This window comes from Anser anser (assembly GCF_964211835.1).
Source record: "Anser anser genome assembly, chromosome: 1".
Taxonomy (NCBI): domain Eukaryota; kingdom Metazoa; phylum Chordata; class Aves; order Anseriformes; family Anatidae; genus Anser; species Anser anser.
Genome location: NC_139720.1, coordinates 72034925 through 72059005, shown reverse-complemented (window position 1 = coordinate 72059005; position 24081 = coordinate 72034925). Strand labels below are relative to the sequence as shown.

General features: G+C 41.3%; 2 protein-coding genes across 4 annotated transcripts in view; one reads left to right on the top strand and one right to left on the bottom strand.

The window, feature by feature from the left end:
* The window catches only part of BORCS5 (BLOC-1 related complex subunit 5), a 104983-nt gene that overhangs the window by 8120 nt on the left and 72782 nt on the right, over window positions 1-24081 (top strand). Inside the window, exons 1-2 of one of the 2 annotated variants that reach the window (XM_083819941.1) lie at window positions 16839-17151; window positions 17810-17953. In XM_083819941.1, the coding sequence (XP_083676067.1) occupies window positions 17094-17151; window positions 17810-17953 (202 nt within the window). In that variant the 5' untranslated portion in view covers window positions 16839-17093. Of the gene's footprint in view, window positions 1-16838; window positions 17152-17809; window positions 17954-24081 lie in introns of those variants that run through there. The other variant, XM_083819940.1, reaches the window with a different exon arrangement.
* MANSC1 (MANSC domain containing 1) lies at window positions 7951-15124 on the bottom strand. Of its 2 annotated transcripts, XM_083819939.1 has the most exons (4): window positions 14791-14811; window positions 14399-14489; window positions 13898-14038; window positions 7951-9472 (listed from the first exon to the last, which is right to left on the bottom strand). In XM_083819939.1, the coding sequence occupies exons 3-4, from the start codon at window positions 14016-14018 to the stop codon at window positions 8478-8480; spliced, it is 1116 nt and encodes a 371-aa protein (XP_083676065.1). In that variant the 5' UTR covers window positions 14019-14038; window positions 14399-14489; window positions 14791-14811; the 3' UTR covers window positions 7951-8477. The 2 variants fall into 2 exon arrangements, with proteins under 2 accessions (XP_083676065.1, XP_083676064.1); XM_083819938.1 differs by lacking the exon at window positions 14399-14489 and having other exon boundaries at window positions 14791-15124.

The following is a 24081-nucleotide window of genomic DNA, read 5'->3' as shown; positions in this document are numbered from 1 at the left end:
AGTTCTTTGAATAATTTCCTTACAGCATGGACTTTGATAAAGACTCTACCAGTATGCCTGGCAATTAAATGTAGATAAGTGAGAAAGGAAAACACAGAGAAAGACCCCCCACCACACACACATACACCCAATATATTTATTAAAAGACTTGTGCCTGCTATAAAGCTATTATTAAAGAATCATCATATTCAGTATTGGATTAAATAGATCCTATTTTCTCCTTTGAGGAAAAAAAAAAAGTGAATCTATCCAATCAATTTCTCTTCCTGCCCTATTTCCCCACCTCTCCAACCAAGCCCACAAAGATAGTAGTTGGTCACATGGATCTTCAAATAAAAGACAGAGAATTGTGTTTGAATAGCCCTGACTCATAAAGCTCTTTCCAATGCCTTTTTCAGTGCCAGAGCTTTGCAGTTAATGCAACTTCTGCCATTTTTTTTCCTTACTATAATTGTGAAAAATCTAATACCTTTAGAATGATTTGAAAAGAGCTTACACAGAACAAAATCCCTATTTAATCTTGGCATATTAAGAAATCTTTTCTTTGAACAATACATGTAAAATGCTATTTTCACCCAAACACTTTTCTTTTAAATAAAAAAAGCTCTAGGAGTTGAAAGAACTGCCAGTTTAGAGCCCTGTCTTCATTTGTGGTTTAGGAATCTTAGCACTTTAGGTCGGGGAAGCATCAGTGAGGATATGTGCTTCCCATGGTACACTGTGGCAGTAAATTGCAAATGCAGTATATCAAAGGCGTCCCGGTCACCATTTTAAAAACAAAACCAAAAACAAACAAACAAATGAAAACACATACTAAGAAACAATGGGAGCCAAAGACCCAAACCACTTAAGGATAGGCCAAAAAAAAATGTTTGTAGAGCATTGTGTATACCAGTTATTTAGTCATTGTTCTCTCTCCATCTACCACCCCTCAGTTCTACACATACTATAGCTTTTATGAAGCAACAAGGTTTGGGTAATCTGCACTTGTTCTCTATTTACTCTGCTGAGTGATCACAGTGTATAAGCAGAAGAGCTCTACCTTTTGGCCTCGTTTGTTGCCCCAGCAGCCTTCCCAGTTTCTACACAGGAATTTTCCAGTACTCTACTATGCATCTGTCAGTTCTTTTTACTATTCTTTCTGATAGCTACATGCAATGGCTTATACTTACACGAACACAAAACATTTGAGGCTCCTGCCAACAACTTAGCTGGAACACTTGTCATAGCTCTTTAAGACAAAGGACAAAATCTGCTTTTTTTCTGAGATTCTAGTTTTTTATTTCAGTAGATGCAGAAGGACTGCTTCATGAGTAAAAAGCACTCAACACTGCAGTGCTGGCTCCTCAACATAAATATCACCTATTAATTGTTTTGTTATATAGATGCTATTTCAAACAAATATTTCAAAGCAAACCCCAGCAAATACAAGGGCAAATTCCCGTTTTCTTTCCCTGAGTGAAACCTCTACTCTTGAACGACATTAGCTCAACAACGGAACAGCTGTACAGAAAAAGAGGATAAAAGTCACTACTGATGGTAATAGGATAAAAACTTGAGTTGAGCTGAGTTAGAGATTCAAGCAAGACTTATTAAATTTTAGGTCAAATGCCAAATGAGAAATATGCAAAGTCATTCCTGGAGTGACCTGTCTAGTTCTACCAGGCCTGTTAAGAGGCCTGTAGCCAAGGTAGTTGCTAATTGGGATTTAATCAACATTGAATCAGGTGAAAATTAAATAAATGAAGAAAATGAAATCAGGGACAGTCAAAAAGCTATAAATTTTACCCCCAAACCAGACCTCATTTTTTAATTCACCTTTCAAGCCCACGTTTCTCCTACAGTCTCAGCTGTACCACAGGTGTCAGCACAAGTACAAGAACCAGGGTCCCGCTTGGAGACAATTACCACTTGCCAGCTGATGCACGGTAACCTGCTGTTGTACAAGGTCATGGACCCCAGGCGCCACATCTACCCACTTCAGTTCAGTCTGGATTGCTGCCCGGGATAACCTTCTTCTATGTTTCAAAATACCTGATGTTCTGCAGGGTCAGGAGACTTTCCAGACATACAGAACTAAGCTGCAATTGAACTGCCTGTAGCATGGAGCATTTTTTGATTGCTCTTCATGTCATTGTTAGTGTATGCAGACTAAGTTCCTGGAAATCACTTTAGTTACCACTTAATGAGGTAGCCATTGGAGAATTCTGCTGTCACCAGTGATACCCATTTTTGGCAACTGAAAAAACATCATGGCATACTGTCAAACCCACCCTTGAGATAGCGTCTCCAACAGATATCTGGAAAAGCTTATACTCTCTCCCAGACATAACATATGGATAGACTTCAGTGTTCAGGCTTGTCACTTTTCAGAATATACCAGCCTTCACAACATTCATTTGAATGGCATATACCCTTGTTTTATACACTTGTCTGCGTAGGAAAGCCACATGTGTATCTTGTTAAGTTTAGTAGTGAGCAGCATAGTCTGAGCTGTTCTCACTTGTTTAAAACTATACCTCACAAACAAATTATTTCTGGCCTTTCTAAAACAGAGTGCTCTGTAAAGGCAACATATATAGCATGTGCCAAATCTGGATTCTTTCCAGAAATAGTGCCTGATATATCACATGATGGAAAAACATTTGAACTCCTTATTTCATGCCCTGAAACAAAACAAGGAAAACATTGTCGTAGTTAAATAATCAGAAGCAGATGGGAAAATTGTCTTCAGATTCTTTCATAACTTTTACCTCTGGGCTGAGAAGTCATGTCATCCTATAAGGGAATTGTTTTGGAAAGTTATGAGCCACTAAGTGGGAAGACTTGACTTAAAGCCATAAAAAATGTGCAGGAGGACCTCCCACATTAATAAATGGGAATTGCATGCACAAAGACAGCGCAGTGCATGGCCACCAAAGTACAGAGATCATCTCATTCATGACTTGCTTGGACTACTACACAGGAGAATTTCAGTAGTGTCAGTGGAACTGGGATTTAGGAGTAGGGAAAAAAAGGCTCTTTCATAGAACCAAACAGAAAAACTTACTCAGAAACTAACTAAACAGCAGGCAAACCTATAGGAAGTCTGTGTCATAGCGTTTCTCTACCATCTTCCTTGAACAAGAATAAAGATCTGAACTTTGTACAAATTTTCAACTTGTTCTTGAGAAGAGCTACAAAAGTCACAATGTCAAAGCCTGAAAACCAGTGATCATATCACTCTTTCAGTATAAGTAGGGGGCACAGAGAAAATCCAGTGCTGCTCCCTGCAGCTTTTGAATGTTCAGCCAGAACTCTATGAAATTCAACTGCTGCTCTGATGTGGCAGGTACCAAATTGCCTCTGCAAAATGCAGTCCATCCCTGTAGACAGACAGCCCCTTCATGAAGTTTAAGCTACCTCCAGAGGCTTCTGTGCAAAAAAATAGAATAGAATAGAATAGAATAGAATAGAATAAAATAAAATAAGATAAAATAAGATAAGATAAAATTAAATTAAATTAAATTAAATTAAATTAAAATAAAATAAAATAAAATAAAATAAAGCCACAAATGAGTCCAAACTCAGGCCTGTAACAAAAAGTTATGCACTCCATGCATTACCAATAAAACATGTTAAAAAGAGCACGTAGCCACCCTCACCATCCTAGCATTTTGAAGAAACATCTGTGTGTTCTTCAGGGTGACATCTCAAATGAACAAATGTGTCAAAACATGTCTATGGTTTAGCCAGTCTAACCTACAACATCTTGAAATTGTTCTGGATGTTAACTGCCTGTTAAATTTCTTTGAGAAAAGAATCTGTGCACTACTTGAGAGTGAAAATTACCTGATGACTAGTCCTGGGTATTTCTTCTGTTGTCAGTAGGTTGGAAATATTTATTTTATTCTAAAAACAATGCAAAACAAGAGGAAGATTGATTAGAACATCTCAGACATGGCATATTCAAACTCTTTTTGGTATGTGAGACAATGAAAGGACAGAAAACTTAATGCACAACCCTCAGATTTTACTGTCCGTGAAGTAAGCCAATAAGCAGAAAACAGTGATCAAGCATAGTTGTACTGAAACTTAAAAATGCATTTATTTGTTGTTTATGATATCTACCAAACACAAAGAGGAAGAAGAGCGGCAGTTGTATGCTTTGTATTTTGATATCCTCAAGAAGTGAAGAGACCTAGGGAAGAAAGCAAATTTAGACTGTGAGATTCAGCATATGTAGGCTTCCTGAAGATGAAGAAAAATTTTCAATATATCCCAATACTTCAGGGTATCTATCCATCAAGGGCCTGATAAGGCATGTGGGAAAGGCATGTACACTCCTTAAGGGATTTTTATTTTTATTTTTAATGATGAAGGGATGCAGCTGTCCTATAACTATCTATGAGTACGGAGGTGTAAAAGTATATTATCTGTATGGGAACAAGTAATGCATAGGAAGTGCCCAGCAACCTGGGCCAATTTTGAGAGTGTGCCAGAGCACAAACTAGACTTCTGCTATAATAAGTTGGAGACTGTTGGCTGTGGTAATGGCACTTTGAACTATCAACGTGTATCTATCAGGTGTATCAGCATAGAGTGTGGGACAGTGGGTGTAAGCTGTTATCTAATGGTATCCTCAGATTCAAATCCACTTGATTTAGTTGGTTAGTTAGTAATCGTTTGTTAATAGTTGGTTGGTCAGTAATTTACTCAAAAGAATCCTATGCATAAGCATTTCTTACTCCTACAGGAATTACAATAAACCAAAGCACTATTTGGAGAAAACATGCCATTAGGAGTTCGCAGCCCCTTAAGGTAGTGACCAGGTGCTTTTCTCATCCATCTCAAATACATCTGCAATTTAGCTTGTTATTTCTTTATGATTGTTTGCAGTGGCTATAAAATTTGTGCTTTCTATTTGCTTTAGTGTATAACACCACAAAACAGTTTTGTTCAAGCCATTCTGTATTTACACACCTCATGTTTGCTCAGCACCGTAAAATCTCTACATGAAACAAGCAGCTAAAGCATTTATGACACTCTCCAGGTGATTAAAGTCAGTCAGCTTTTGGTCTTGTACCCTAACATAACTGGTTGCATTCAGAAAGAGCCACCCCAAGTTTGTCTTCATATCACACTGGTTGATAATCAAGTTACATGATTCCAGTTTTATTTTTATGTTTTAAGTAAGGCACTATTGTTTATTTTCAGGGTGGGAAGACTATCCCTTATTTTCTCCCTACTACAAGTAGATCTGTTTAGTTCCTAAACCATCTGCAAAAACTCGTTGCTGCATGGTCATTTCATACCAGGGAGAATGGTGCACTTGTAAGATCATAGGAGCTGTCAATGGAAAAAGAGTGCACAGAAATTTTAAATAAGCAGTGTTGAAAAGCATAACAAACTGAATGAATTTTTACAATTAGTCCAACTCACTCCTTTCTTTTTCATAACACATAACTTTCTTTCTCTTTCATCACCCACACAAATAAATAAGCTCAAAAATGCATATAATTAAGCATCACGGCTGAAAGAATGATGATGGGAAATCTCTCTCCTGCTCTATTAACTGACAATGCCAATATTTGACTAAAAATACGATCTGGTTTAATATTTTTTAAATGTAGAAGAAAATACGCTTAATGTTTTGCTGTCTTCTACAGAAGTTCACTCCTGCTATATGATGTAGTAAGAAGTTTAAAAAGTGTGTATATATAACCCTCCACCAAGAACCTTCCCATAAACAAAACAGTTTTCTAATAAAACAGTTTTGCACTGAAATAGCCATTGATTGGAAAGTTAAAAAACAATCTAATTAAAACATTTTTAAACTGGCATCCTCAAATTTGCCAATTCTAGTTAATAAGCTGTTGTTGCCCTCTGGTGTTCAAACACAGCTTGTAAAATCCCCAACAGAATGATCCAGGCAGATCACCTAGCAATTCCCTGTTTGATCTTAATCCAAGACAAATGGGTGGCAAATACAAAACAAAATAAAACAAGCAAAGTGTTTCGGTACACCTACCTAGAACATACTTTTCTCAAGCATAAACATTTGTTGTTGTGTTTTTTTTGTTTGTTTGCTTTTTTACTTTTTTTTTTGTTTTTCTGTTTATGTTTTGTTTCTGTTTCTGTCTTGTTTTCTGTTTATTTTGCTCTGCTTTCTCACTGAATTAGTCACGCTACACATGCAGCTCACTGCTTTGCTTCTGCCATTCCCAGTGCTTGATATATGTTGGCTGTTTGGTTTAGAGGGTAATGTTTCTGATGATATTAGCCAAATTCAGGTCTAGTGCTCTGAAGGACCCTGAGATATGTCCTCCTGCCTTCTCTTGAATCTCTCTCTGCTGTACTGTACTGCATCAATTACTGCCAAGCATCTCCCCCTCCAACAAATTAATTATTACAGCCAAAATACACAGTGAAGATTCAGGGGTTGTTCTCAATACCTCTCCTGTAATCAGTTGCTGTGATGTCATAGGCAATGTAGAAGGCTTCTCACCAAGTTGTAATTCATTTTAGAGAAAACCTCAGATCTGTGCCTGCATTTTTCAGCCCACAACTGAGCCCAGTACTTATCATTTTATTAACCTGTTTCCCAGAAATGTTTTTCTTCCTCATCATGTTCCTTGATCACAAACCTTTAAAAATACCTAGTAAAAATAAATAAATAAATAAAAAAGCAAAGAAACTGAGGTTAAACAAAGCGTAGTCAACAGACAAGCCAATGAACTTGAGATACTTTTCTTTTGAAAATTTGTTCATTTTTAAGAGGTTATCCAGAATGTTTTTCATTTAGGTATTATCAAGCGTAAGCAATGCAGAAGACTGCTGTTTTTGTATATAGCAACTTGCAACTCCTGTATAGTAAGAATTCAATTTCTTGACATAAGGAGCACTGACTTTTCTTTGATCTTTGAATAATGGAAATTTCAGAGAATTTTCTGCATAAAGTTATTGTTAGAGCTCTCAGAAAACTTGCCTTAAGGGCATTTTTGGGTCTTGCTTGCTTCCCACTGCACTAAGCTTGACAGATCTAAGAACCTCTTGGACGTGAGTCACTTTTCATAAATTGTAGTAGATCTATTTCCTTGTATTCATGAGGCACCCTTCCTTCTCTATCTTGATACTTGTAGTTGATTATGCTGCCTGCCACACAGATAGTTTGATATCTAGTGTTTCATTCTAAAAACAGATTTAGATGGGGAGGTGGGGGTGAGTGTGGTGAATAATATGAACTGGAGGTTGTGTAGCAAGCAGCAGATGTGCACAGATACTCACTTGTCTCTTGTTCCAGAGGCAAGGAAATATAGATCAGCTGTGCTTATTACCAGTCATATGAATATGACCCCAGAAGTAAAAAAGGTGTACTTTGAGAGCAGGGAGAGTTCTACAAGTTCAAGAGGGACAGCAAGTCTGGCTGTGTTACAAACAGCTCTTTCGAGAGCCACTAGCCTGGTGAGGGAAGTAGGAGAATGCTAGAAGCAGAAAGATAATGCGAGCTTGTTCATCTGCTTCTGTGACTATAGGAAACGTCATTGAGGTTGGGACCCTTGTACAACATAATTTTCCTTTAAAACTTTCTTACTTACTTTCAATCTCTCTAGATGTTCAGAAACGGGAGACCCCACCTTTTCTGTACCTTCTACCAATAATACAGCTGTTATCTTCGCTCAGTTCCCCCACAAGTTTCCACCTGCTGTACAATCAGAAGTTGAATCTCAACTGTTATGGGCTTAGGTATATCAGAACAGATTCTTTCTTGTGCATATGCTGAGCTTATCCCTTGCTTTTTTTCAATTTATTTTATATGATGAGATTTTTTGACACATCCTGCAAAAACTCAGTGTGCTGGAGGGCAGTGATCTCTTTGGAAAAGGCAAACTCAAATTTGCAGCATGTGGTTTTTGTGCAGATAAAAGCATTCAGGATACACATCAATAAACTAAATGTAGCTAAGGAAAGTTAAGTATACTACAATTTTTACTCTTTGTACTTAAAACCATTTGGATGCAAAACTCTGCTACCAAGCACTCCTTTAAGGCCCAGATACAATAAATAGGATGTCAGATACAGTTGCACAATGCCAGACAATTGTGTAACACTATGGCAAATAAAATAAATTGGGGGCAGATAGCTTTGAAAATGCTCATGCACTGCACAGCTACTAATTTTACTAGGTTTACTAGGTTTACTTATGTTACTCTAGTCACAGAGTATACTCATGAAATTCTTTTTCTCCTTAAACATAAGAACTTTTTTGCTTATCTTGGACTTGAGTGTTTATTTTTAGAATTTAGTAATAAATCATAGACATTATATTTCAGCATAGAAATAGCAGTTCTCTTCCCCACCAAACCCATCTGCTGCTTTCCCATTAGTGACCAAAAAAGAATACATCCTCTTCTAAGATTTCAATATTTCCTATTCAGTCTCAAAGTAATTCTCTCAAAGATAAGAAATGCTCCTAAAAATCTATTCCCCTTGCTCCATCATACATCAGCATACATTCCATTGATCAAGTAATCCAGCCTAGTATAATGTCTCTTCTGAAGAGATTCATGCATTTTCTTCCCCATGAATGCAACAACTAGTAGCAAGAATATCACCCCAAAAAGTAAAGCTGCTACAAGTTTGCTTTTGTCTTCCAGCTGAAGGACACCTTTCCTTCTCAGAGCGCTCTCTGACAGGTAGCTTTCTGAATCAGATGGGTCATAATCCTGATGGTTGTTTTGGGAAGCTAGGGGAGAACCACTAGTAGACGGGGCAAAATCTGAAAAAGAGAGGAGGGTAACATGGCTGGTATCATTGGAAGAGGCAAGTGTTGGCTCAGGAGGGATGGCTGAAGTTCTGAGCTCTGATGTGGCAGTAGCTATTCTGGAATTTGAGGTCACCCGCTTGGTTGTGGAAGTAGAAGCAGAAATTGTGGGACTGGAAAGAGGAACACGAGTAACAGCAGTGCTGGCAGCAGTGATACCATGTTCAGTTGTAGCAGTTGCAGTGTGCATAAAGGTAGCCCTTGTGGTGACAGCACTAGGTTTAGCACCGCCAGTAGGTGGAGAAGTTGTATGAGATTCCAGCCTGGTGATACTTGTAGGCAGAGGAGAAATGGTAGTACTGCTGGGTCCAGGAACACCAGGCTGAGTGCTGGGGAACAAAGCAGAGGGGTTTCCACTTTGAACATTAGAAGACGTATTTGGCGGCAGATTAATTTCTTTCTGCCTTGGGATGGGTTCTAAGCTCTCAAGATTGTTGGCCATTTGTGATTCAGGAAAAACTGTATGAAATTCAATATTGTCTAAATGTTTGTCCACGTGGTCTGGGAGTTCAGATGCTTGATGGAAGACAGATTGCTGCAAAACAGTGGTGTGATTCTGATGGCTAGTCAGACTGTGAGAAATATAGGATCCAGCATCCAAAGGCAAAGAGTATTCATTCAAATGAAAGTCCTCATTTTTTAGGGAAGTGTCCTCCAGGGCTTGGGTGTCTGGAAACAGAAAGGAATTATCAGTATTTAATGACAGAATCTATTTGTGACTACCACAGGCTTATTCTAGTTACTTATATTTCATAGTAAGAGACATATCAGGGAGCTCCAGAAAGTAATGACTAATCAAACTGAAGCATCAAGATCTTTTCTTTAAAATATGCAGTGACTTTTAAATTCTGTCTGTCATAAGACCTGTCAGCCCCAAGCATGGACACATCAGACTGTGACTTCCGCTTCTTACAAAATTTACATGTGAAGAGCAATCATCCCAATGTGATTTTTATACTCATACATCATGGATGTATTTATTTAGAGGTGAAAAGTAGATTAAGCCCATTGCCTTTAAACCATTCTACAGTCTGTCAATTAAGTAGATATTACCAACCTCACTTTTGTCAGATGTAAGCATTTCCACCTACCCAAGATAGTTATATACCCCGCTTTCTTGTTATATCCAAACATCCCATGATTGTTTGATAGAATTCACTTCACATACCATAATTGTCTGATGATACAAGGTGACAATAATATCCCTGTTTTATAGACTGGGACCAGAGCAGAGAGTCTGAGTGACTTTCCCAAAATCATTTAAGAAAACAGTGGCAACCTAGATGTCATGATGACAAGTCTGTTAAGGTCCAGGGTCTCCTGGAATTAGCATCTGTGAGTGCTTTGTTGCACTTAGCTGCACTTTGCTGTGATTTCATTCACATGACTATGTGTTGTTATGATATTTTACTACACAGATGAAGTGTCCTTGGGGCTTCTATTTACAGACAAGGTAGGAGCAGTTCATAATTTCTCTGAGATTTTTCATCCTCAACTGTAATAAAATGGTTTGTATTCCTGCAACTGTATGGTGCAGAGCAGTGATCCAGGCTTGTTCACTTTGCAAAATACATTTCTGATCAAAGTACATGGCCAACAAGGGACATAAGATTGAATGTTTCTCACATAGCAAACTTGTTAAATGAATACTGCCATAGAAAAAAATTAAAGATTCTAATATCTTGCTGAGAGAATGCAAACAAATTAATGGTTGGACTTGACGATCTTAGAGGTCTTTTCCAACCTAAATGATTCTATGGAATGTTGCACAAGTTCTCTAAATGTATGGTAATGACAGTGAATTCTGTTTTTCCAGAATCAAGGTAAAATACACTTTTCTGTACAAATCCAGCTATATTTCAAGAGTTTACTAGTCCAATTTGCCCTGTTAGATAGAGAGTTTTAGGAGTCCCAACCATACTACTCAGTGCTAAAGAACAAATAGTCAAAGAAACTTGTTGCTACCAGATCTCCAAATGTCCATTCTTCCACTTCCCCGCCCCCCCCCCCCGCCCCAAACTGTACACATACTGGTCTGTAGGAAAGACTTGGGCTTCTGTTGCCACGCTAGAAGAAAGACACTGCTCCAAGAGTCTCTGAGGTATCTGAAGTAGACTGCATGTTACCATTTCTCCAGCAGTCAATGTATATTGCTTCCAAACCAGGTGGGGGAATGTCAGTTAATGGAATTTGGAAGCAGAACAACAGCTTTCTGTAACAGAAATTCAATACAATTGATAATCTTAGCTGTTGTCTGGTTCTACACAGATACAAGAGAGAGACTTTGGGTGAACATGAATTCTTAGAAGGACTGACTAACTGGCACAGGTCGTGTCCTCTTTGTCATCATTCAGCAGCCTCCCAGAACATTTAAGAGGGAATGTGCTTTCACTGTAGTTCAGACTCCCACTCTTCTCTTTTACAGAAACAAAGAGATTTATTAACTGCACTGGAAATGAAATAAATAATAACAATAATAAAAAAAGTCCATGATATTCTCATTGTCACTTGCTTCTCAACCAGGAACTCTTATCTAGATGGACGGATTTATTTCAGTTTTATTATACATACACAGAAGCCTAATTGGCTGCTGTTTTAAGATTCCTCCAAAAAACAAAGTGAAAAACAAAATGAAACATCCCCTCCACAAATGGCAGTGCTTTAAATAAGAGCACAGCATTTTGAACCATAGATATCCATTTTTATCCTAACCTTCTAGTCAGGCACCAGTCTGTTAGCAAAGTAAAATTCTAAACAGAGATAATAGACTCCAACCACAAGGTCTGACTTACAGGAGAAAACAAACAACAACAAAAACATTTTTTCTTAGAAAGTGGCTTTAAATAACAAAACGTTCAGGCATTACAAAATAAGAAACTGAAAAGACAGCCAAACTCTCAGCCGTGTCTGCAGTTCTGAACACATCTCCCCACCAGCAAGGAAATGGCCTGTCACAACCACTGAGCCAGTCAACAACTCCTTTTTCCCCATTCCTGATGCACTCCCATGGCTTCATCCATGAGTTTAAATAAACTGATGTAGTGTGACAACTACAAAGCACTTGCAGCATGCTGCATGATCTTCAGTTCACTCACCTGGGCAACAGCTAAGAAAGCATGGAGCATTCACGCAGCATTCAAAGGACAAAGTGTGAGGGCAGCATGGGGAAGCTAAGCTGAGAGTCCTGTACAGGAGTTAAGTATCATTGCTGTTCTACAGCACTCAGATTAATTAATATAACTGCTTGTGTTAACTAATTCTACTCCACAGATTCAGAATCAAACACTGACTGTGTAGTATTCTCTGTCTCCACTTTAGATTACAAGCTCCCAAATGCAATTGCCAACAAATGTTGTGCTAGGTACAGCTGTGGTGCTAGCACAGATACACGTGTTGATAAGAAAGAACAAAGGCACTAGACAAGTCAACCTTTAAAAAGAGATTGAAAAAAATAAAGTGGTCCTGATGGCATCTCAAAACCAGTAAACCGCATTAGAAAACAAACCTTAGGTGTCAATATTAAAAACAAAATAAACACCTCCTGAGCAGACTTTTGATAGAATCTACGGGTCTTGCTTGGCTATCTCAGAGGAGTGGAAAAAGACAGCTCCACAAAAGTACATGAATAGCAGAAACCAGATTTTTTCCCCCACCTCCAGCACTAGCTCTTTGCCACTGGAATCAGGAAATGTTTTACTTCCCAAGTTACAGGCTGTTTCCATGAGTTAACAAGTTGCAGGAATAGTTTAAAAGAAGAAAAAGGAAAACTTTATTATTAACATTACTTCAGTATTTGAAGTTACTTTATTAGCAACAGAGTATTTCACCCCTTTTAGTTCCTGTTTCAGTGTAACCACCTGGAGATTCTCATTTTAAAAACCAAAGCTTTAAATGTTTGTCATTAAGAACACCACTCAGATGCTACCTTTGAAAGCTTACTACGAACCTGAGGTAAATAAGCTAACAGCAACTTTTTGGCTAACATTAAATGAGTATTAAACCTATATGCAGGACAAAAGCACAAGCACAATTACATGCCTTGTTTCTTTGCATTCCGTGTGTTCCTCTAGGGTAGAAAGAGCTAGAGTAATAAATGTGGTTGTAATGATAATTTTACATGCAATCCATCTGTTGCACACCACTTTTGCCCAGTTCCTGTGTGACTGTGCCCACACAAAAGTATTTGGTAATATTATGTGAATAATCTTTTTACATATCCTGCTGTTGCTCCCTTTATAGTTTCTCGTGGAAAAGTTCTCTTTTTCAGTAAAAGTTCAGACTCTTGCAATACAAAATTTCTGCTCTCTCAAGAAGCCACACTGAAACCACCTTGTGAACTCTTGGCAGGAGGACCATCTAATTATCAGCTTCTTATCTGAGCTGCTTCTTATCTGAGCTGTTCAGACTGGTCTGGTGCAAGTCAATGCCAGTCAACAAGTAAGACTTGCTATTAAAAATCCCACAGCACATGACAGATAATGAGAAATTTGTGAGTGTGCAGCCCACATGCCATGAAGCTTTGAGTTTAGTCAGTTTGCATCTGTGCTTCAGGTTCCCTAACTGAAAAGAGAAAATAATGATTACTACCCCCAATTACTCGCTAACATCACAGTGGTGCTCTGAGGCTTGCCTAATATTTGCTTGCTGTTTCTGCTTGTATCTATATGGTACTCATCAGCGTTGCCTGAATCCTTTGAATACACAGACGGCTACAAGGGCATCATATTTCTATTGCTTTCAGCAATACTCTTCAGTATTATGTACAGGAAATTGTCCTTGACTAGAATACATCAAGATGGAAGAAGCATTTTTGTTTTAAGCAAAGGAGAACTATGAAGAATTCTGAACCTAATGTGAAGGAATTTCATAATGGTTGGGTTGTTATTCCAGCCAGGAAGCTGAGCTCACGCAGGTGCTCACCAAACACTTGCCTATCCATCTCCCACAGAGCAAAGAATGACGTTGTAAAATTAGAATGCTTCGTTTAAAAAATTTTACTAAAAACGCAACCCCCAAACATTACCCAGTCACTACTGAAAAGACAGAGGCAAAGGTGATCTAGTGTGGGGAGCAGTGTCTTTTCCTATTATTTACCTCGAGCTATCTTGTAGCTAACAAATCCTGCTGCAGGTTTCATTGGACAGGCCTCTGTGCTTGGGCAGTAAAACAGGTAGCAGTTTGGATGTGTCCTTGTCCCTCGAGCATCAAAAATCATGAAGTTACACTTCTTGTCTCCTGCAAAACAATATATACATATTTCAGCAGCAAGAAATCTTTATAGCATTTAATAATAAGTTCAGTTAGTTAAATTATGTTTTCCTCATGTGTTGAAGAGGAAAACCACTAACATGTAACATTCCTAAAGGAAAACTACAACATATAACATTCCTACAAGAAAAACAACTCAAGACTGCAAAAGAATGGCCAAAGGCCAACATGTGAAACGTCACACCTTCCTCTTCCTGTACAGATGAACATGAGGAAATAATTAGTCTAATCTCTCATTCTCCCTTCACACATACCACGTTGGCACCACTTTACGTAACAAGATTTTGCTTACAAATCATGATAAATCTGAAAACCTCCTCAGTATACCTGTGGATATACACCGTTCCCATCCTATTAGGGGGCACTTTTAACTGGCTTCTTTTCTACTTGCTGCTGTGCCTCATACCACTCTAAAAGCCTGATGAAAAAAAAAAAAAAGTTTCAGAGGAGCATAAGCACTCTCATTTTTGGCTATAATGAACGTAGCACAAACTGATGGTTACTTCGCAGAGTGTCTGCTGAATTGAGATGATGCCTCTTGGCTTTTGGGAGCCTGTGTGGTTGCAGCATGTAAAACGACCTCCATTTCTGTACCGCAGTTATTTTCCTGAACACTCTGGTATCAACAATCTGGTATCACATGAAGCCAGGCAGGACAGCAAAGTAATTCCCTAGGTGCTCACAAGCAGTAACAGAGAAAGGCAGAGGGGGTCCCTTACCTGGCAGCCCTTTTCCCAGGCAGCAAGCCCTCATACACGCCTCCGGAGCCGAAGCATATACCGGCTCCGCTCCCCTGATGCCTGCGGGGAGGGCGAAGCTGATGTCGACGATGGCGTTCTCCTCTTTTTCCGCCGAGCAGCCCTGGCCGAGGGCCGGCCGGGGCGCCAGGCAGGCGAGAAGCAGGATCCGGAGCCGGAGGCCGATGCCCGCCGACATGGCCGCCCCACAGGGTCCCACGGCCGGGAGGAGGGACGAGGGCCGGCCCGGGGCCGCCGCCTTTCCCCCCGCCCCATCTTGCCTAGCTAATGCTTTTCCTTTGGATATTTTCAGCTCCTCCTTTTATTTTTAGGTAGCTAGGTAGTTAGTTTAGGGCAGTGTTAGTTAAGTGGCCCGGAGGGTAAGGAACGCGGCAAAGGGGCAGTACGATATAGTCCTTCTTTTTCAGCTATCTCGTCCTGCATCATACTTAGAATAACATAGTTATTTCTGCAACTAAAGTAAATGTCCTTCTTAGGGGTGGTCCATTACATGAAGAGATACCGAAGGACAGATTACTTTACACTGCAATGGTTAGAGTAAAATAATGAAAACAACGAGTCCTATAGGACTAAACACCTGGATGCAGATAGGAACAACTGCAGGTATATGTATACATATGTTTGTGGGTATTCACACTCACATTCACTAAATATATACTTAGTTCCCAAATTAGTCATTGTAAGCCACTCTCGGATAGTGTAAGAGTGTGACTCCGGACCCAGTCATATTTCCCAATGGCAGCAGCAAGGCACAGGGGACTGTGCCTTTCCTATGGGTACTGCATGCTGAAGCGGCACGCTGCAGGTGTCATCATCACACAACCATCATATATATATATATATACACTAACATAGATATATATAGCTGTACACTCTGAGTAGTTTCAGATACATTAACTTTGCTACTACTACAGAGGGTTTGTGTTATGTCCACATTAGAGGCAAAATAAAGAATTCACTACCACATCAGCCACATTAAAAATACACTTTTATTGTCATAGTGTTTCCAATTATAAGACTTCATGTGGCAGACATGTACAATTGTTGATAGGTAAATTAAACTTTTCCAGGGGTGTCAGTATGCTGCACATTCACACTTTTACAGTAATAAATGAAAACACTTTCACACAGCGGCTGGAAAGTATACTTCACAAACTATTTTGAACTCTGTTAAGTAGAAGTGGTAAATGAAGCTAACTAAAGTTCAATGTGCTGATCCAATGGAGCTAATTTTAAAATTTGTCTGAGACTGATGGTTAACATCAGATGTCTTTATGGCAAGCACTGGTTAGGTTGCAGCCTTACAGACATCACACAATTTATGTCTGAACACTCCAAGTTCTTCTTTAAGTGCCACTGAGGCCACTCATAGTGTGAATACTGCAGATTCAGAGCTCAACTTTCTCTACTTAATTGTGCCAACAATAGTTTGTTCTTCCTCCTGGAATAATTACATTTCTTTGAACCTATTTGTTATTTTGGCAGGAATTAAGCAGTTGTTGAGGTAGTCAAAAGATCGGCCTATTGTTAGGTTACAAACCCATGTGGCACAGCCTGCAGCTGCAAGAACTGGTGCTGGATTGAGGTTTTCTCCTATAGCCCCCATCTCAGTAACAGTTGTGAGGTGCAGTTCCCGCAAGATAGGAGGATTGTTTTTGTGTTAAATTAAATCCTGGTGGGAATAAGTAAAAGCAACCAGAAGAGAGAATGCTGAACTGAGTTCAGGGCAGAGTTTTCACAGATGCTGGCCATCATACATGAGTGGAGAATGGACTCGTTCAGGAGTTAGCACATACCAGCATTTTTTATGTTTATTGGAAAATCTTCTGTCAGAGACAATCATGTGGCCGGTTTGATTGTCAGATATGAACGCAATGAGTCTGAAGTACATTTCCTTCTCCTTTCTACTTTTCTGCTTAACCTGAATCACCCGTGACCTTTCAGTCTGGGCTGTTTTTATCTCATTCCAGAGATAAATCGCCCCCCCCCGGGCGCTGCCGTGTCCCCGGGGCAGTCGGGCAGCCCTTCTCCCGGCCCTGCCGGTGCCTTTAAGCGGAGCTCCGCCTGGCCGTGGCGCCGGGCGGGGCCTGCCCTGACCCAGGCGCAGGCGGCAGGAAGCCTGAGCGGTAGTGGCGGCCGCGGTGCGGCTCCCGCGCTGCAGGGCGGAGGGGCGGAGGAGGCCGGGCACGGCACGGCTCGGCACGGCTCGGCACGGCACGGCACGGCACGGCACGGCACGGCTTGTCGCAGCGCGGTTGTGCGCCATGGGAGCGGAGCAGAGCGCGGAGGCCGAGAGCCGCCTGGGCGAGCCCGGCGCCTCAGGTCGGTGGCGAAGGGGAGCTGGTGGCGGTGGAGCCGGGGGCGCTGCCACCACGACCCCGAGGACGGGAGGCGAAGCGGGTGCTGAGGACGGCAGCCCCAGGTTCCCTCCTTTCTTGCTGTGGTGCCCGCTGGCCCTGTCAGGAAGGGCGGTGCGGGGATGCTAGCCTCCGGGAGAAGGAATGAGGGGTGTCGGCAGTGTGGAGAGGTGTCCCAGGGGGTGAAAGCAGGGCGTGTGTGACGTGGAAACGGGGGTCCCAAATGTCTCCGAGATTAAGCTGTTGAACTGAATCGTTCCCTAAAATATAAGGATATGAAAGAGCCTTACTATGGTGGAGTGCTGACAGATAAAAAGTTTCTGGTAGCTTTTGCCTTCAACCTTCATCGTTGAAATGAAATCACCTTGGGTTATCACTAGAGCAAGAAGTCAACACGTCCTTAATCAGTTACCTTGTTCTGAAAAATTTTGTTGAACATGACATGTTACCAGAGAGAGGGGGAGAAGGGAGGGTCGTCAGTGATCTCAGGGATGTGTTTATACTGTATAAAGCGTACTTGCTCTCTGTTAAACACGTTAATGTTCTTTTTAGGGTTAAATTCTGATGAAATCTGCATATTAATTTGGTTATGCATTCCTTCCCCCACCCTCCAATTTTTCTAGCATCTCCATCTCCAGCCAAGCAACGAGCAAAAATGGATGACATTGTGGTGGTAGCCCCAGGAACACAATCCTCCCGGAACGTGAGCAATGATCCAGATGTCATAAAACTGCAGGAAATTCCAACTTTCCAGCCCCTTTTAAAAGGTAAGTGATTTTCCTCTGTTTTTGAAGGCTCTTTTTTTGTGCCAAATAGAGTATGTGCTCTGTGGCATACTGAGGTTCCTACTGAAATTCACATTTCTGTCTATGATTTTCAAACAGCTACCCTTTTTTTAAACCTTGCCTTCTTTTGGTGTTTCATAATCTTCTATATGGTGTGTGAATTGGTTTAGAAGTGTGCTAATAATGTTCTCTGATGTACAGCCATCTACTGTGGAAGCAAAACAGCTCTAAGCTTCCCAGTTTGCCCAGTGCTACTGGTTTGCAAGGCTGTTGATGAGAGATGCTATGTTACATTCTAATATATTGTGGACTACAGTCTCCAGTTTTGCTCTCGCTCTGAAAAACATCTCCATGTTACTATCTTGGAGTAAAGCTACGTGTGTACAAATTTAGTTGCTTGAAGTCAAGATTTATTCTTGGGGTTTCCAATCTAGATCGGATTTCGTTCTTGCTTTGGAAGACGGGAATAAAAAATGAGGCTCATGTGCAGGAGTGTCCTTAAGCTCTATGTTGATGACATCCCTTTATATCAGTGGACCCCTTAAATTCCCCTCTGTCTGTCTCCTCCTTTCCTCCCAGCTTTTTTTTCTTCCCCTGCACCCATTCTTTGTCCCTCCTGTTTGGTTCAAAGGGAAGTGAAGATCTAAATTACAGCTGTCAAGCTTACAGCTTACCAGAAACCATTCATGTGCTTTGTGGCCTAGCTCTGTCTAACTCTTCTCTGTCTAACCCTTTTACTGGAGGCTGTGCAGAGCATCTTCCTTGTTACCTGAAAGTCCCTTGGGAAGGAAGATGTCTGGAGCAGCCTGCATGAATTGAGCCTGCTCCTGGCCTCCTCCTCTTCCTGGAACAGTATGGGTCAGCAAACTTGTCTGCTACATCGTGTATTCACACTCAGTGAACCAATGTCTTTTTTTTTTTTAAAGTTTGAGTCTTACTGTGAATTATGTACGTTGGCAGTATTGCTTGCTCATTCATGCCTTGTAGGCCTGCTGTTACAGTGAGGAGCTGCTGGCATGTTTACCCTTCCTGCTACTGGAAGGAGCGAAGTGTTCTTGTACAGCTGCGAGTTTAGGCACCACTGGTCTGAGTGCCAGTAATTCACATGTGGCTGCTGGGAAGGTGTGGCAGCTGCTTTGCTCTTCAGGCTTTGCTAGAGATGACGTAACATCACTTTTTAGACAAACTCTTTACGTTTATTTTCGTTATTTCAACTTGAAACAGGACTAGTGCTTGTGGGTACTATGATAGCCCAGCGGGCCAAATATTTGCTGTTGGGTACTGCTGGATGGGGATCTAGATCTATGTGTCACTAGCAGTACCGTTTCCATCAGAAGGGGTTAAAAGACCACTGAAAAAGGAGAAAAGCAACCCTGAATATTTTTAGGACTGGCACTGCTGTCCCTGTTGACCAAGGAGAATGTGCATTGCTTATATATATTTTTTTTAATTCTGCAGATGGTGATGTCATAGAAATCTGTATCTGATTTATTCCTGACACTTTCACTACCGTTTTAGAATTGACTGTAAGATTTTTGAGGCTTGCAGTGTTGGTGTCAGCAGCAGACAGTTTCATTACCTTTGGTGAGAACACACTTTGCATGCATCCCACGTTGTACAAAAGGCAGAATTGAAATCTCACCACTGGCAGTTTGAAATGTGAATGCTGTAACCCAAATTCACAAAGGTAATAAATAAGCTTTAATCTGAAACTCCGAACTTACAAGATGCATTAGCATCTGGCACTGAGATTATTGTGTATTTGTGAGTGTGTGATGACAGTTTCAGTTCCACCCAGCCTTGAACTGTGATGGGCCAAACCTGGCTTGTATGGGAGCTGTGGAATTCCTTGGAAGCAGGGCTGCCATGTGATCGCTTCCAGGGGCAGTGTTCCTGTGTGGGTGGTGGAGGAGCCAGAGGGCACTACCTCAGATCACCAATCCAGGCCCTTTAACTCCTAAATATGCATACGTTACGTTATTTGATGGGCAGCTGTCTTGGTTACTGAGTTGCTTTTGCTGATCTTACTGTGGACCTGAAGGCGTGTGTGTATGACAGAAATCTTCTATTTCAGTCACTTGGTCTGCTAATGTTTTTCCTTCTGTCTCTTGAGATGTGGTGACATCTGGTGACTGCTGACGAGTATTGCATGTTAAATTGTGTTGGCCTACGTGAACAGCTTTTCAGCCTCAAATATACTATTCCTTGAATAACAGGACTTGTGATGCTTGTGTTCGCTACAGAAAGTGGCGTAGTCTGAGCTGAGTCTTGAGAGGCCACAGGCCTGCTTGAGAACGTGTTCTGTTCTGGATTGGTCTCGTCTCTATTCTTCACATGCAAGATTATGTTCCTGGAATGGATAAAGATGGGAGCAAGAGATCTTTTACGAGTTAATCCTGAAATTTGTGTCTTATGAGCTGCTAGCTTGGAGAGCTCAAAACGTGAACTCATAGCCATTGTATGCTTCACTATTGTTTGCTTAGACAAGGGCTTTATTTTAAAGTCTCAAAAGAAGCCTAATTTTTAAATTAATGGGGTGGGGAAGCACATGATCATCAAGAGAATGAATGTTCTCAAATGACAAAGCACTGAAAAGCTGAAGTACACTTTTCTCGTAGCTGTCTTGAGTTGATTTTGCTGTGACCAGTGACACTGGAGGTCTCTGCAATTGTACACCCTCACTTGTAAGAAACTGTCAGTGTGTGGTGGTTTTACTCGGGTGGGTGGCCGAGCTCCACCACAACCGCTCTCTCACCCCCCCCTCCTCAAAGAGGAACGGGGAGAAAATATGATGAAAAGGGCTCAAGGGTTGAGATAAGGACAGGGAGATCGCACAGTAATTATCATGACAGGCAAAACAGACTCAGCATAGGGAGTCAGTAAGATTTATTGCCTATTACTAACAAGCTAGAGAAACAAGAAACAAAGGAAAGAAACCAAAAGCACCTTCCCCCCCATCCACCCTCTTCCACCTCCTCCCCCCGAGTGGCGCAGGGGAATGGGGGAATGGGGGTTATGGTCAGTCTATAGCACTTCTTCGCCGCCGCTCCTTCTTGGTCACTCTCGTTCCCTGTGCTGTGGGGTCCCTGCAATGGGATGCAGTCCTTGCTGAACTGATCTGGTGTGGGCTGCCCACAGGCAGCAGCTCTTCAAGAACTGCTCCAGATGTGGGTCCGTACCATGGGGTCCATCCCTCAGAAGCAAACTGCTCCAACCCGGATCCCCCACGGGCAGCAGCTCCTGCCAGGTCACCTGCTCCTGCGTGGGCTCCTCTCCACGGGCTACAGGTCGGGCCCGGAATCTGCTCCGGCAGGGGTCCTCCACAGGCCGCAGTCTCCGTCGGTGCAGGTCCACCAGCTCCACCGTGGTCTCCTCCACAGGCTGCAGCGTGGAACCCTGCTCCACCGTGGTACTCCATGGGCTGCAGGGGGACAGCCTGCTTCACCATGGTCCTCCCCACAGGCTGCAGGGGGCTTCTGCTCCGGTGCCTGGAGCACCTCTCCCCCTCCTTCTTCACTGACCTTGGTGCCTGCGAGGCTGTTCCTCACTCCTCTCACTCTCCCAGCTGCTGTGTGGCGCAGCGTTTTTTTTTTTCCCTGTCTTAAATATGCCCTCACAGAGGTGCAAAACAATACCACTTATTGGCTCAGCTCTGGTCAGGGCCCTTACCAAACATGGGGCAGCTTGTAGATCCTTCTCACAGAAGCCACCCCTATGGCCCTCTGCTGCTGAAACCTTGCCACGTAAACCCACTACACAGTGTTATGTCCATTACATCTTTCATACTACGTTTTCCTTGGCTTCACTGGAAAAATCTGCACCTCAGATTTACAGCTATGATGGATGCCTGTTATACTGCCATTATATTGACAAAAGTCAAATCCCAATCCTACACAAAGTGAGAGGAAAAGGTACTCTTAGGGAGTACACCTAGGAATTAAGTACCTGACTGTTGTTCTACAGTAGCTGTTATATATCTGGGTACAGAGTGGTTGGCTATGCAAAAAAGTCTTCTGGTAGAAAAACTAGCAAAAAACTTCACTGTTTGACAATTTATTTATTTATTTATTTTTTAAAGTGAGGAGCTAAGTATAAAATCTCCTGAGTGCAAAAAAGGAGTCAAGCATTGTGTCAAGCGTTCCCTTTAGTGACTACTTTGTAAGCAGTACAGAACAAAATGTAATCTGCTGTTTCTTTCCTTTATGCTGCTTCCTGGGGATATTTGTATAAAAAATAAGCTTCTGTCTGTTCAGTGTCCCTGATTCTCACAGTCTTTTTATAGCATAGAGCCATAACCAGCTGTGTATAAAGTAAAACGCATCCTCTATGAATTGCAGAGGAAAGTGGATCTCTTACATGTGGAATAATACTGTGTTTTTTAACTATGCAAATTGTCTTGGTGAAATAAGACACGTGCCGTAAGGAGTTAAGCCTTGTTACAAAACTTCCCAAAAGCTTTTGAGAAGGGTGTTTTGGTTTTAACTTTGTGCCACAGAAACAAAATGCTTACTGCATTCTTTCAGAGGGCATCAGTTTCTCTCTCAAGGTTCAGGAAAGATTGAGACCTTTCTGGTAGCAGTGCAGTGTTATGTTAAACAAAATAGATGGATGTATATAAAGGATATATTGATGCATGTTAGCAATATAAGAGAAAGTTTTCAAGAGAGAGTCATCCAAATGCAGATGTAATTCCTATTTTGCACTGAGGTCAGCAAGACCTAGTGCAAACATAACATGCAGGGAGCTTGATATTAGGAATAAGAACTTTGCTGTGTCTCCACCCTGTCCTCTAGGATTTTGCGATGGGTTTGCTCTCCAATCTAATTTAATGGTTCTTCTTATCACCTTGGTTGCATTGTGAGCATTTGAGACTTGCTGATTGACAAAAGCTGCCAAAAAGGCAGCAACTTTGTGCTTCTGCTGGCCAAGCTAAGTCAGATGTTAATTTCAGAGTACATGTGCATTTTATGGCTTCCAAATCCTCTTAGACATCAGACCAGTTAATGTTACTGGGATACGTATGTCTATTAAGAGATTTGCAGAATCTAGCTTTTTTGTCATTTTGAAAAGGGAATGTTGTAGCAAATGATTTCTGTGCTTTATTGAGAGAGGTTTCTGGTGAATCTGAAAGCCAAAGTCTTTTAGTAGCCCATGGATTCTATAGAAAATGACAACTTTAAAGTTGCATTCTGTTTGGTTTAGTGCAAGGTTACAAGTTCAAGTAGCAAACAGGTATGGGAAGGGAGATTGTTCTTGTTTTGGACACCAGTTCTTCACATTGTGCAAGAATGACTTTCATTTTCTTCTTTTATTTGAGATGTACTGCACAGTAGTTCAATGAGTGTCCAGGCTGACAATTTGCAAGGGGAATTTTCTCCTTGTTGCTTTTGCTTTTGGACATATAGGCATGCCCCCCCCCCCCCCCATTGTTTTGGCTCTCATATTTGTTGGGTTGGCATTTCAGCTTGCTAGGCCTATGGAAGACCTGGCGTTTCTACTGGGTAGTTCCACAGCAGGCTGGTGAGTGGAGCTGGCTTGCAGGAGAGATCAGCGAGTGATAGAGTTGGTGTATAAGTGGCAGAGATGAAGATGAAGGAGGTGCCCAGACAGCAACCTGTCTGTAGCAAGACTGGTAACTTCATTCAATCTTGATGGTATTGGTAATGACGTTGAAAAAAAATATTTTAAATATTGCCTATTTCCTCTGTATCTAGTAATGGTATCATACAGAGTCCTCTACAATGTAGGTGGTGAAATGGTTATTACTAGTAAAGATGTGATTAATCTGCTCCTGGGATGTGCCTGGGTTGTCTATCCAAAACAGTGATCCCTGAACTCGTCTCTTTGCTCTAACTTTGGATCTAGCTGGAAACTAGCTCTGTATATGGGGCCTTCTATCTTGACTGGGTGTGTGGTTATGCTTCCTTTTCTCGTGTTTAGTGTTTAGGGTTTCTCTGAGGTGACAGACTGTTTTCTGATGATGATGATTGCACTCTATTAGGGAAAATGTGTTCCCAACATTTAGGAAGATAAATTCATGGCCAGGTAGTAACTTAGTTGACTTAAAATGAAAACTGGAATCTGTTCTTTGTGCCTGGCAAACACCCTCA